The sequence below is a fragment of the Meriones unguiculatus genome, chromosome 5, assembly GCF_030254825.1.
Source record: "Meriones unguiculatus strain TT.TT164.6M chromosome 5, Bangor_MerUng_6.1, whole genome shotgun sequence".
NCBI classification, from domain to species: Eukaryota; Metazoa; Chordata; class Mammalia; order Rodentia; family Muridae; genus Meriones; species Meriones unguiculatus.
In genome coordinates this window covers 45,314,306-45,329,230 of record NC_083353.1, presented here as the reverse complement: position 1 = coordinate 45,329,230, position 14,925 = coordinate 45,314,306, and the positions used below count along the sequence as shown (strand labels likewise).

At 43.5% G+C, this 14,925-nt stretch overlaps 1 protein-coding gene across 1 annotated transcript; it reads right to left on the bottom strand.

Moving 5' to 3' along the window:
- Positions 1–864: 864 nt before the first annotated feature.
- Positions 865–1,695, bottom strand: LOC132653981 (vomeronasal type-1 receptor 44-like). Its single transcript, XM_060383299.1, has one exon. The coding sequence runs from the start codon at positions 1,693–1,695 to the stop codon at positions 865–867; it is 831 nt and encodes a 276-aa protein (XP_060239282.1).
- Positions 1,696–14,925: the final 13,230 nt, after the last annotated feature.

The following is a 14,925-nucleotide window of genomic DNA, read 5'->3' as shown; positions in this document are numbered from 1 at the left end:
TGATAATTTATTCTCAAAACAATGTTTCCTTGTGTATTTTTCCAAATATAAACAATTGAGGCATTCATTTATTGAAAATGTCATAGTTGCCACATATTTAAAGTAATGGTTGTGCCAGAGAGTTGGCTCAGCACATAAGTAAACTGTTTTTTAGAAGATTCAAGTTCAATTACCAACACTCACACTTGGCTGGCCTACAACTGCCTATAAGTCTAGCTCTAACAGTAATTGACACATCTGGGCTCCAAGATCATCTGCACTCAAGTACACACACATACACACACACACACACAGTTAAAACTGAAATCACTGTTCAAAAAATTAAAAACAAACTATGCATGGTGACACGCACCTTTGTTCCCAGCACTCAGGGAAGCAGAGGCAGGTGGATCTCTGAGTTTGAGGTCAGCCTGGTCTACAAAGCAATCCCAGAATAGCCAGGGCCATACAGAGAAACCCTGCCTCAAAATCCTCAATAAATAAATAAATAATAAAAAGTAATGTGCTAACACAGGTCAGGTGAGAGACATCTCACAGATCTCCTTGGAAAACCCATGGAGAAAGATAAACCTCATATGATATCTGAGTGGGAATGCAGTTTAATCTTCTTTTACATACTTGCCATCCACAAACAGAGTAAACAGATATAATGGGAAAAGGATGTTTTTACATATCAGTTTAAACCTTGGAATGTTCCTACTATGTCATGATCATAGCTCTGATGACAACATATTAAATTGTATTAAGGGATGAAACCCATTCCTGAATAATCAGATATTTACTTTCCTGTCCCACACTGACCTCAAAAATTTAATGATACGCTTTTCAGTGCAAATAAACACAAGGGGACTGACTGTGGCATAGCTATGGGACACAAGAATATGAATAAAGTAGCAAGCCATCTTTGAACTTCATTCTTGTTTGCAAGATAACAGTCTCCAAAATGCAGAGAAACACAAAGAAGCTCATGAGCAGCAGTATGGTCTGGGTGGCCCTTTGCTCTGGAGATGCCTTTGGAGAAAGGCTGGTGCTGTGAAGATGCCAGGCCTGCTTCATGTGTCTGTACAAGAGAGCCACCATGTACCCACTGGAGAGGACCATGAGACTGATAAAAAAGGCTTCCCTGAAGAAAAACAGTGTGGAAAATATGCTTTGTCTGGAGTAACTCAGGGGTAGAAGTGAGCAAGACTGAGTAACAAACATAAAATTATCTGAGGTCGAATTGGGGATGGCACTATTTGATACCAGGAGGTAACTGCTAAAAGACACATAGAGAATGCAAAGAAAAAGGGCGCAGGAGATGTGATGGGGAGATTTATGTTCAAACTTGAATAAACAGCAGCTTCTAGGGCTGAGGATGATGGTCCAGAGGACATTCAGCAGACAGGCAGCACAAAGGGAGAGGCCCCTCAAGAACCTGTGTAGATAGAAAAGGGATTGGCATGTGGTGGGGTCCCACCTTCCCTGAGACATAAACATGTCTGCAGCTATGAGTCCCATAGTTAGCAGCATCAGTAGTTGGGTCAGGGCCAAGAAACCAATGGCGAGATCAATGGGCTTAGGCCTGTGTGCAGCAATGAGCATGCAGAGATGGAAGACGAAAAGGATGCTGTTGGCTGAGATCCCAAAACTCATCTCAGAGAACAAGGTGATTTTAATGTTTGTGTTAGTGTGGAGTATGCTGGCTTTATTCATTGTGTGTATATTTGCAAGTATCAAAAGTCTGAGGAGAAAAGAGAAAACTCTTCATTACAAATACTGGTAATGAAGCATTACCCACCAACACTGAGATGGCAACAAGGTGTCAATTCATCCCAATTCCACCTCATCCAAGAAGAACTCAGCTCCAGCTCACACCCCCTTGAGGCCATCCCACAGCCACCACTGTCCCCACTGTCCTGATGCTTCTCAAGCGAAACTGAACTGTGCGGACCATTGTAGGGCTGTCTCAGAATACAAACTTTCTTGTACATTAAACATTTCCACTAGTTATAAAAAATTTTCCTCTCCTGGTCCACATGTTTGGTTTATTAAGGGGTAATAGCTGCATCTCACTTGATTGTCAGACACACGTGCACAGGGTCGTTTATCTCAGTGCCCTCTTCCCTGCTGGCCAAGTATTCATTCACCTTCTTTTTCATTCATTCATTATTCATTAATTTTCTTTGTCTCTTTCTCTTCTTCTCTCTCCCCTTTGTCCCCCTTACCTCTGCCTCCTCCTCCTCCTCCTCCTCCTCCTCTTATTCTCTCTCTCTCTCTCGGTTTTTCAAGTCAGGGTTTCTCTATGTAGTCCTGGCTGTCCTGGAACTCACTCTGTAAACAGAGATGTCCTAGTGCTCGGAGATCCACCTGCCTTTGCCTCCTAAGTGCTGGGATTCAAAGCATGCACCACCGCTGCCCAGCCAAATGTTCTTAATAAACCTCCAGAAAAAATAATTACCAGTTTGGACTCTGAATTGAATCCTACTGACTCTCTGCCATTTCTTCGAAGTGTGACCATAAGCACTCAGAAGATGAGCTCCAGTCAGCAACTCTGGAGCATATGCACAGTCAAGGAGCCCCTAGATGTGAGGATGCTATATACACACCAAGCATGGAACTGTTTCTGGCACAGAGTGATCTCTGTATAGGTGACCTGCTGGTTTTCTCATGCAGTGGCCTGGGAGACAGAATGCAGCTCTGTGAATGACTGATCAACTCCTTCCCTGCATGAAACAGAAAAGACAAAAATGACCAAAAGGCTAGAATGATGGAGCCAAGTTCCCTTTCCAGAGAGTTTGAAATTCTGGCCTTTCTCTGAACTCTTCTAAGTGACTCTGCCTCCAAACTATGAATTTAATCTCCAGCCATGAGATCCAGTATGGTGTGAGTTCCGGGTGAGCATTTTCCTTTTTTTCCCTCTTTTGACAGGTAAAATCAGGGTAGTAAACAAAACTACAATTACAATAGACTTAGGACCATCTCATTCTAAGGTCACAATTAAATGAAAAATGTCCACCCAGTGTTGAGGGATGGGCTCCACAAGAGTCTTAGGTCTCCATCGCCTCCAAGTTGTAGGGGACTTTGCCAGACTTCATGGATGTAGGAAATTCAGTGGGTATTTTATGTAGAGCTCATCATTTCTTTTAATGATGATTAAATACACACAAAGTATATAATATTGTAAAAAGTTTTCCAGATACACAGTAAAGAATTATCAACTGAAAATCAAGGGTGTGAAATGAAATAACTTCATAATTTTTCTGACCATATTGCACTGTAATACAGTATATTGACAAGTAGAAAAAATGTTTTAAATGATCTAAGTATTTGTTCTTATATCCACAGATGAGTGTAACCCTCCCCTCTCAACAAGAAAACTTCTCTTTTTCAGGGGACAGAGATCAGTACAGAAAACCACAACTGATCAACATGGAGAGTTGTGGATCCCAGTCTCGGTGGACCCATCTACCAAAGAACTCCGGCAAGCAAAGCTCAGAGAACATTGTTTCTGAAGATGGCATGGAGAGATTGAAAGCAGGGGATTAGGGAATTCACTGTGAGATTGTGTCTCCCTGTAGTTGTTAAGGAGCTACAGCAATAACCTTACGCACATGACTGCTTAAACCTGAGCTAAACAAGGACAACAACACTTAGACATGACAAGGTACAAGAAAACCACTGCTCAGCCCTTCTCAAAGAACTACAGGAGACTAAGGAATGCTAAGAGCAGGAGCAACAGTCCTCTCCAGGGAAGAGCACACAAACTGGCAGTCCAAAACCAAATTATCAGCCCTGAAAACAGGCAAACACGTCACACTATACAGACTGAGCAGGTCGCAGTTATGCATCTGAGACTATATATGTTTGTAATGATAATTAGAGGAAAAATGGCCCATGAGGATGGAGGACAGCATGGGAAGGATATTTGGATGGGTTTTGAGGGAGGAATGGGAAAGGACATATTACATCATTATATTATAAGCTTAAAATTCAAAGAAGTATTTATAAAATGAGGGAAGAGGGAAGATGTTAAAATTCATAAACACTTGAAAAGAATGAATAATTCAGAGCTGAAAATAAATGCGTGATAATAACAGTTGATAATTTGGGCTTCCTCACCTAAAAGCTCTATAATAGCAACACAGAAAGCTAGTTCTTCAAAAGATTAGTGGCCACCAGGCCCAGAGAGTCATGATTAAGCTCTTCAGATTTTAATTTCTGTGAACCTGTGGAGTTTGTCATAATGCAAGGGCTCCTCCCTGACCTCAGTCTCAATGAAGAGAAGACACAGGTGATGGAGAAGGAAGGACCAGGAAAGAAAAGGAAGAGGAGGGGGAAAAATTCAGTTTCATCAACAGGTGACATAGAATAACAGTTTAAGGCACACAGCCAATGTGGTTGAGTCTATGCCATGATAACCCCAGAAAAATAATCAGTAATGAAGCCTTCAGGACAAAGAACAGCAGTGCGCACTGGCGCTCAACCTGAACATCAGCTTGTGACCTGTGTGCACCCATAATGGTAGCCGTGGGTTTGAAAGACACATTTCATGGAAGATAAAGTACACATTGGCAAAGATTTAAAAGTTTAAAAACCTCGAAATATATGCATTCATTAGCAGATACTAACAAAACAATCCTAATACATGTTTCTCTCCTATCATTTTTATGATGCAGGTTTTTTTGTTCAAGTGAATACAAACACACACATAAATACATACGCACACAAACATTAGAGCTAGGGGAGAAGAGAAAGAGGAAGAGGGAAAAGGAGAGGGAGAAGGAGAGGTTGAGGAACTGATTTTTACAAAGACATGACATTGTCAACCCAGGGAGAGGGTTGTCAACATCTGTAGAGTTGGGTGCAGGCTGTGCTGTTTTTAGGGTGATTTCAGTAAATACAGCCCTGTAAAATGTAAATCGCTTAGGGAAGCCAGGACATCTCAGGAGCTTGGGATCCTCAGCCATATTCATGGCATCATGGCTTCAGGAGATCATTGCTTTGAAGGCACTGCAGAACCTTGTTACTGTGGAGGTGAAAGTTCACAGTTGCTTCCTCTCTGCAGAAAAAGCTGAGGAGAGTGACACCATGTCATAAACTGTGAGCACCAGCTTGTGTGGAGTGAGACAAACAACAGCCTTGAGCCACCTGCCAGCTCCAGGATTTGCAACCCCCTCAACTGTGTCTATGTGAATGTCTATAGAAAATTCTGGGCTAATGCATCATTTGTATACAAAGCATTGCGGTGACTACAAACCCTTCATAGAAAAACTGCTGAAAGGGTTTACCTTGTCTCTCTTCCTAGATGGTAGTGCTCACATGAATGCCTATTAGCCCAGCACAGGAGATCAGAGAACATGACAGCGACTTCCTACCATCAGAAAAATTACGTAAGAAAAGCCTTTTGCACAACAGTTCAGGCTGCCACAGCCATGTGTGTCCTTGGGATTCAATTGCACTGTGCCCTAAAATTAGTTTTTATAGCCTGGTCTATCAGGTTTCCTGCAGAAAAAAAATTGGTGTTTGGTACACAGAAAAAGGACCTGCATTTGTATAATAGGTTCCCTGTGAAGAGGCCACATTGGGGACAAGGAAGGAAAGGCTTAGAGGGTAGAACAGGAGAACAAAATACACCTGGAGCAAGAAATATCCATAAGATTCTTGAACATCCCCTGTTAAAGCAACTATGAAGGCTTCATCTGCTCAGGGCAACAAGGTTAAAGCCCCCTGTTCTGCATGGAGTCAGGAAACCAGGACTGTAGACACTGTGTCATCCCTCAGTTACCTGAATCATGGACAGCATGAGATCCATGACATCACAAAGAGGCCTGTAAACAAGTGACCAATGTTTAGCACAGCAGTGGCCTGAGCTTATGACCTGGAGGGAAATAGAGAGTGGAAAGGGGACAGGAACCCCCTCTGCAGAGGCCACTGCATGCTGGGTGCTTGTGGCCCTGTGGGTACACTGAAGCCAGGGAGGAGAAAGGCAGGGAGTGATGTCTGTGCCCTCCTCTACAACTTGGGTACAAACTGCCCATTCCCGGAAGCTGAGAGGTTGTGTAAAGAGCATGTTTATGTCTGGGCTGAGCAGAACCTGTCCACCCTCATGCTTTTGAAGCTGTGTGTTCATGTTCATCACCATCACACGGCTCACCTTTACAGTGTCACATCACTCTCCTCCCCAGCTCTGCATCCCCATGCAGTGCACAGAGGGGTTTGGAAGGTGGGACTAGCTCTGCTTCATCCAAGTAGGTTGTGTTTAGAACGGAGTTACACTGGGCAGTATTCTCTAACAATTCTACTTGGAAAGCTCAGGAAACAGTTGGGGAGAAGCCACCAGAGCCTCAGAAGAGGCAAACCATCACAAGAAGGTATAAGAGATGTGTCCAGAGAGGCCATGAAGTAAAGGAGCTGTGTGGATGTTATGCAGAAAACCACGAAAAATACTTGGGCTAAGGAATAGCTAAAACTCTTTTTATTGTCCTCAGATCTCAACCTTGCAGGGAGACTGTTGCAGTATTGCACAACGAAGGAATGAGATCCCAGAGAAGCCTCCTCACAGACCTGACAGTTTTGTCACAGATGCCTGCTGTTACTACAGGGAACCAATTGTCCTACAAGAGAAGCTTTTCCTGACAGAACCTTGATATGGTGGTCTCCATGATGGAGCAAGGAATAACATCCTTCTTGCCCAGCAGCTTTGATGCTCTCTTTGTAACAAAAAGGGAGATAGGTTTCTGTTCATCTGTTCCTAACCCTATGCAAAGACTCAGCTTGTGAAACTGTGAGAGCTAAGAGCAGAGACAAGGCCTAGAGAGAGAAACAAAAGCTAGATATATCCATTATATGAGCACTTTGCAATTGTCTCTCTCAGGCTCTAGGAGTCATAAATTCCTGTTCTTAGAACCCAGAAAGGGGAAACCAGCACCAGGCTTAACATGGACTTGACATCTCATAACTGGCAACCTTGTCCCTTACCTGAGACATCCCAGTGGGCAGAGCCCAGGTTAAAGGCAGCCTCTGCGTTCTAGGATCTATAGATGAACTGGGAGTGAACCACAGCACAGTGTGGGGCTGTCCTCTGTGGGGCTTTGAACCTACACCTTCAATTCCTTGTAAAGATTCAAACCTCTTAATTATTAAGACCACAGAAGTCAGATACAGTGTTGAGGACATTGCATTAAGCTGTGGGTTTAAGCTTTCCTGGATAACATGAGGAGAGCTGCAGGAAAGAATAAATCAGGAAATTGATTGTGTGATGGAAGTGCTAACACAGAAAGTCATTTACATTAGAACAACATGCATGCAATTCAAAAGTGTATTAGTATTCTGGAAGCAAGAAAAATTTTAGGATTTACAGAATTTTAGAAATTACAGAAAATGAATATCCTAAGGACAAATCATGGTCATTACCAGTGCAAAAATAGTCCCCAGTGCTGAGGCTGTCAGAGTTCGGCATCTTCTCTGCAGATGCTGAAAACCTCCTGTAGCCCAGTTCTTCTTTTCCCACAGTCTGTTTGGGACCTGACCACCTTCGGATTCTGCCCTTGGGTGTAGAGCACTTACCCAGATGGACATGGCAGGGGAGGACTCTGCTCCTGAGGAGATCCTGCACAGCTAAGGTGAAGGGGCCTTTAATGCATGTCAAAAATTTGTCATTTCTGTGTCTATAGAAGGTGACAAGTTTCCACTGGGGAGCATGAAGAACTGGTGTCCCAGCGCAGTGTCCTGTCTGCCTGTTGATCTTACTCCCTGTGTCCTGATAACAGCCATCTGGGGAGGGCTGAACACAGACTTTATCTGAGTTATCTTGCAATACCTACGGGAGGGATCAGAAAGTTTGCACCAGACAGGCAACTCTAACTTTGCTCACTTTGAACCTCTGATCTAATTAGTCCCAAACCATTTCATAATTTTCGCTGTGTCTGCTCTGAGATGAGAAACTGCTGGTCCTCGCATGACTTCCCATGGCTCTGAGGTTCTCCCTAAAGTGTTAACAGGCTGCCTTTCCCTGGGTCAGTACTCACACAGAGAATATGGTTTCCGTGTAATATTGGTTCTGTGTGCCTCAATTTTGAGATGCTCTGCCTCAGGATTTGAACTGTCTGGCATTTACAAGCAAATGTAAAGAGAAATAATATGGAAATGTTGAGGGAGAGACACACAGCTTGGCCTTTGGTGAGACAGCCATGGGCAGATGAGAGTGGCCTAGGGTGGGGTTAACCTAAAATCCTACTGTTTCTTCCCGTCCACTCTCTGATTTATGTTTGGTTCTTACGATGTGCACTCTGTGTCTTATTCCAGCTGCCATGCCTGCTGCTTGCTGCCATGTTTTCCCACCACAATGGTACCTTTAGCCAAATGAACTGGAACATTTCCAAGAGGTCAAGAAAGACCTGCCTAATGAATGGTTTCGTAGAAAGCCAGTGAAGTCCTGAATCAATGTGTGTTATTTGACACTGGCGGAGCTGTGTCAATGACCAATGTCTCAAACCCGATGTCAAGGGCAAAACCTTCCCTGGAGGAGGCTTCAGGAGGATGGCAAAGTCTTCCTCTGGTCCAAACAGGAACGTTCTCAGTGTGTGTAGAAAATATCCACCACATCTTCCCCATTCCCTGAAGCTTACAACCTGAAGACTGCTTCCCTACAGAGAAGTCATGCCTGAGATTAACTAAACCTGCCTTATTTCCCAGCTTCTGCAATAACCCGAGGCCTTGTGAATCTGTTTGCTATTGCAGACCACTTCCCTTTTCAATAATACAATATACACACTGAGCTTCTGGGGTGCTCTATCCACAGCACAGAGATCTCAACCCAGCCAATCCAAGCTTCTGTGTGTATGTGCACATGTGTGTGTGTGTCTGTGTGTGTGTGTGTGTGTGTGTGCCTGTGCTTGCGTGCCTGTCCTTTCTTCATTTCCTCACCACCCTTAGTCTTCTGGGAACCAAGCTGTGCAAGGACGTGGCTCAGGACAAGGCTCAACAGTATCAGATGAGGCTTCACTACACGACAACATTAAAGTATATGTTAGCAAGTTGAGGGATGAAAGCAAGGACAGGAATGAAGGAAGAATCTGATCACTCTCCAGCAGGTTAGAAATGTGGAGGCTCCATCTAATAAGCAGTAGTCAGAGATCACAGGTCCAAAGGTCAGTAAGGATAGAGCCACCAACCTAATCAACTGTTTGTAAAATCCAGAACTGAACCTGATGCTAAGTTACCAACCCATGTAATTTCCACCACCAAACATACCAGGAAACAGAGACCATAGCTGGAAGAGTTTTGTTCCAGCTTGGAAAAACAGGATAAAGAATGTCTGTCTCCAAGAACATTACTTCACTTTCCCAAAAGATAAGGTTTTGGCTGGTTTGTGGAGTAATAGACAGACTATTTCAGGACTTGCCATAATGCCTGGTCCTATCCTTTCCTTCAAAGCCAGTTTCGAATCTCCCACCATGTGTCCTTGTTAGCACACCAATTCTAAGGTGGGGGAGAGTAGGTACCACAACTCTTTTTCCTTAGAATACAAAAGAACTCCATGAAAGGATAAATTCAGACTAGACAAAATAGAGGGAAACATAGGTAGCAGGGATTCAGGCCCAGTAAAGGGAGGTTATTTTCAGGTGCTAAAGATGTCTGTTTTTATATGGGTATTATCATTTTCTTTCTGTGATTCTGTTAAAGTTGCTATGACATGAGTTTGAGTCAAAATAGTTTGCTATGAAAGGTGCATCTGACTCTACCAAGGTACTTGCATTTCTGAACTGGTAGTAACCTGTCATCTTGATAGATTACAAAGTACCTAGAAGGGAGTTATTTACTAAGGAACAGGGACATACTATGATCCACTTCCTTAAGGATAAATGTAGATGGGCATGTCAGCACCGTGAACCAAAAGGAGCCTTCTATTCCTGGGGCTTTGGGAAAGTATGAAGTCTACCTACACATGTACAGTCAAACAATGGGCTCTTTGGTGCTCAGCCCTGCACAGTGATTTCCTCCATGATGGATCCAGCCATTGCTCATTTTTGCCACTGAGAATGCCTCATGCTATTCTGTAATACATTCTTGCTGTCATCTTCACTATGCTCTGTGGAAAGTCATTCCAATAAAATCATCAAGTTCTGGGAAGCCCTATGAAAACCACCGTGAGACCCTTGCTCCACAATATCCTAACACTGGACCCAGAGAAAAGGGAGCAAAACTAAACAATGATGTTCTCCCACCACTGCATGCAGAGTTCCACCTGGCTTTCAGTTTTGACACTGTGCACTAAAAGGAGCTGTATTTTTATACTTACAGTGGTTCTCACTACGAAGGATGTTTTATGGAAATACTTCTTTAAATGACCAATATTTCAAAAGTCTTTTATGACTACATTATTATTTTGGGGGAGCAAGCTAAGACCCACCATCATCATTCAAGTTGCTCCATGTCCTGGTTTGCTTTCCTGTTGTGATGAAATACTGTGAGCAAAACCAACTTGGAGAGATAAGATTTTGCTTCAATTTACAGGCTATAGGCCATTAGTGAGGGAAGCCAGGGCAGGAGCTCAAGCAGGAACTGAAGCAGAATCCAAGAGGAAGGCTGCCCACCTGCTTTCTATCCCTGGCTTTCTTAACTACCTTTTGTTGGAGGGTATTTTATTCTATTGTGAGTCCTGGGGCTGTGATCTGTGAATACTTGTTTCTAATTGTGGTGTGGCTCAGTCTTTGATCCTAGAGCTTTCTGTGCATTATAAACAAGTTCTTGTGGTGTGACTCAACACTAGAACACAGCTATAATCCAAGAGCTTTCTGTATACTGGATTAACTCAAGTTAACCCTAGGTCAAGTGGCAAAGCAAGCAACCAGCTGACAGGGATTAAATTGATAGGAGGCACATTGAGAAGGAGGGTATGTAAGACAACATAAGAATAATATAAGAATGCTTTTTCCTTCTGAAACATGAGATGAGTAAGAAGGGCTTTTTCTTTCTGAGACATGAGCTGAATAGGAAGAGCTTTTTCCTCTGGGACGTGAACTGAGAACAAAGGGCTTTATCCTTCTGGGACTTTGTTGAAGTAAGGTGAGCTGCTCCTCTGAGCTAGCAGGTTTTCACCCCAGCATCTGGCTCCTGACTCTTTATTGGTAAACTCAAATGATTGGGATTTTGTTTTGTTTTTAAAACAACAACTTCTCTTATTTACACTCCCTCAGGTCACTGTATCAAGTTGACTACTGGAGCTAACTAGGAGATTTTCTTTGGTCCCTTCAAAGCATGCTGCAAGGTCCTCTCACATAGTATATGGAAGTGGGCTGCACTGCTCTGCTACAGAATTTTTATCAAGGTGACACAAGCTAGGGTCATCTGGGAAGAAAGAACCTCAATCCTCCATCAGACTGTCTTGTGGGCAAATCTGCAGGATAATTTCTTAACTCATGATGGATGTGGTAGGTTCCACTCAGTGTGGAAGGTGCCATCCTTGAACAGGTGGTAAGAGAGAGCAAGCAAGCAGGAGCAAGGGCAGTAAGCAGGCAGTGTTCTTCTGTAGCCTCTGCTCCAGTTCTTGTCTCAAGGTTCCTGTTGTGGGTTTCTGGCCTGACCTCCTGCATTTATAAGGTTATTGTGTAATTCAATTGATGATTTCTGCACCATGACAAATTCAGGGCTGCTGGGCTGTGTCAACAATGCCAAGCTATTTCATATTCCTTCTCTTACTGTTGTCATTCTGAACAGCATTTGTGGATCTAGAGACAAGGCATAGGAGAGCCAAGGATGTCCAGGGATCTTGAACTTCAGCACTGATAACTATGGAACAGACTTTCTGCCAAGGAGCCTTCTGAGGAGGCCAGAGCCTGGACTAGGCTCAGAAGAGGGCTCAGCAGTCTGTTGTGCCTCTATCCAAAAAGGCTATGAGCTCTAAGGAGGGAATTAGTGAGACAGGTTGCTGGTCTTCTGGGTTTAGATTCTTTTTCACAGCCTAAGCACACACACACACAAAAAAAAAAAAAAAAAACAAGAAAAGAGGGCAGTGAGGAAAGTCAATGCCTGGTGATCTTTAGTTGGGGTCTGGGAGAAGGTTAGGGGGAGGAACTAAAACTAAGAGATTTTCTTGGCTCTGGAGGAATAATCCCTCACATGGCAGTGTGTTCTGCTATGGTATTAAAACAGGTCACCATGGACCAGAATCCTGTCTCCATTTCAAAATCTTACTTGATTCAGCTCTGCAAGAGAAGGACAAGGGGAGTTGTGTAAACGAAATGTTGGCTTCCTCAGAGCTCTCAAGGACAAGAGCTATCTTATCCTTGAGAATGGTGGAAAATGTAAGTCTTATCCTGAGTCAAAAGCAGAGAGCAGGAAAAGCTGGTATTTGCTCCTTCCATCTTTGTCTACGGTGACAACATCCACACTCACTGACAGACATCTGTCTGAGGTGTCCACCATGGGCCAGGAAAAAGAGCTTTCCTGCAGGCTGTCCTCTGGTGAGAATACAAGAAGTCTACTCCTGGCTTTCTTAGGAAGCATTTAGGAAGTATTAAACACCTACTGTCTACTACTTGCTCAAATCCCCAACACCCTGAGAAGTAACCACTTCCCTCCCAGTTTGACAAACCAGTAACAAAGGCTCTCTGAGGCCAGCAATCTTCTCAGTTCCATCAGTGTGTAACAGGTCGAAGCTTGACATCCATTCTGACCTACTCTGGACTACTGGACATTAACAAGTGCTCTGGACTTGTGGCTAGATCCTAGTTTTGATGAGATGACAATGTCTGAGACCTGCTTCCCAGGATATTTTAGTTAATGGACAGAGATAGGGCCCCCCCCAAAAGAAAGAGATCTCATAAAGAGAAACCATTGGATCATGTCAATACATGCAGAAAAGGCCTCTGTGAAAGTCTAACAACATTTTGTTAGAGACAGTGATAGATGAACATATTGCCTTATAATAATAATGTCTCTATTGACAACTTTATACTCAATGTTATCTTAAATTGGCGAAACTCAAGCATTTCCACTAAAAATCAAGAATGAGAAAAAGGTGGCACTTTCTCCACTCTTACCTACTACAGTCTTTCAAGTCTCTGCTATAGGCATAAGACATAATAATGAGATAATGGAAATACAAATGGAGAAGTACAGCTATTTGCAGATAACATGATCCTCAGTGTCCATAAGACCCTAAAGGAACTTTTTGGTGACACAAAGCTCCACAAAGTAGCAGGATACATAAGTGTGTGTGTGTGAGTGTGTGTGTGCATTTTCTGTGTAGTGATAACAAACCTGTTGAGAAAGAAACAGTCCCATTCAAAGGAACCTCGAGTAAATGAAAAAATTAAATAGTAACCATCTTCAGAGTAAACCCACACAAGGAGGTGAAACTTACTCAATGAAAATATGTTTAAACACTGAATAAAGAAAACGCTAGAATAAAGAAAGTACCCTCCTTCATGCTCCTGAACTGATAGGGTTAATATGGTGTAAATGACTGTACTATCAAAAGCAGTCCACAGTTGGATGCAATCTCCGTAAAAATTACAAAGTCACTCTTCACAGAAGTAGGAAATACATTCTAGGATTTATATGAACACAAAAGACAATGCACATTGAATATTTAACAATAAAAGATTTTTTATATCAAGGGTTGGAGGCAAATCTCAGCAGTTAAGAGCATTGGTTGCTCTTTGGGGGAGACCCCAGTTTGGTTCCCAGCACCCACCTGAGGCTCTCAAAAAGTCTGTATCTCCAGTTCAAAAGGATCAAGCACGCAGTGCACTTACATACACACCTGCAAAACACTCAAAAATAAGCATCTATTTTTAAGATCTCAGAGAAATGAACATTCAGGAAGGTGGACTCAGCCCCCCAGGGTCACACAGCAGGTTCGCGGTTGGCCTGGAATGTGTGCTGGTATCTCTCTCCCTCTCCTCCAGAGAACAATGGCTTCATAAAGAAGGGAGACAAAGGCCACCTCCTCTGCCACACCAGCCCCAGAAGTCTTTCAGGAACCCAGATGGCAACTGGATGGCAAATGGCCTGTTCCAGAGAGTAGGACAGAAGCCAGCACCCTCGGGGAAGAGGTGTGGGCTTTTCCCTCCCAGCTGAGCTCTGTTGTATGCACATTAACATGTTCATGGAGCCACTGTGGCAGCATTTGGACTCCCTCCTTGGCATGAGCTGGGTATCTCTTAATGGGTGTCGTTCCTTTCCTCTGAGGGTTCCACTCCCACTGGGTGCCTTGTGTGGAATCTTAAACAGTACATATTATAGTCTTTGGGAGGTTTTTAAGCCTATATGGCTCATTTCTTTATTAATTTACTTATTTACTTATGATGTGGTAATGGGACATAACCCAGAGCCTAGCACTTGGCAATCAAGTACTCTACCACTGTGCTACAACCCCAGGCAGTCTTTGGGTGTTTTTTGTTTTGTTTTTCTTTTGTTTTATTTTGTTTTTAATAATTGCTTAGTTCCTTAAGTCTCCAGTACTCTCTGGATATAGCACAGGAATTGCGAGTAGAAGGTTAGTTTGGACTCATTTGGTCTGAGGGGAAATTAGCAAGAGTGGATTGACGACATTGTGACCTGATCTGTCAAGCAGATGTGGCAAGGAAACTTGGAGAAAAGTCTGTGCTCTGCTCTCCCCAGACAGCTGCTGATCAAGACAGTAGAGTCAGCTCCATGGGGAAGATGCTCCCCTGGGAGGCCAGATCTCCATGCTCTTCAGCGGGAACTTGTCAGTGACAGTGGCTACAACTATAGGCTGCAGAGGTGCATTAAAAACCCCTTCACCGATGCTGTGCAAGATATCCTCTGCACAGAGTCCATCTGGGTAAGTGCTCTGCACCCAAGTGCACAGTCAGGAGGTGGCCTGGACCCAGGCAGGCTGTGGGAAGAGGAGCACTGGGAGGCAGGGAGGTTCTCACATCTGTGGAGGAGACCTGAGCTGTGACACATTTTCTT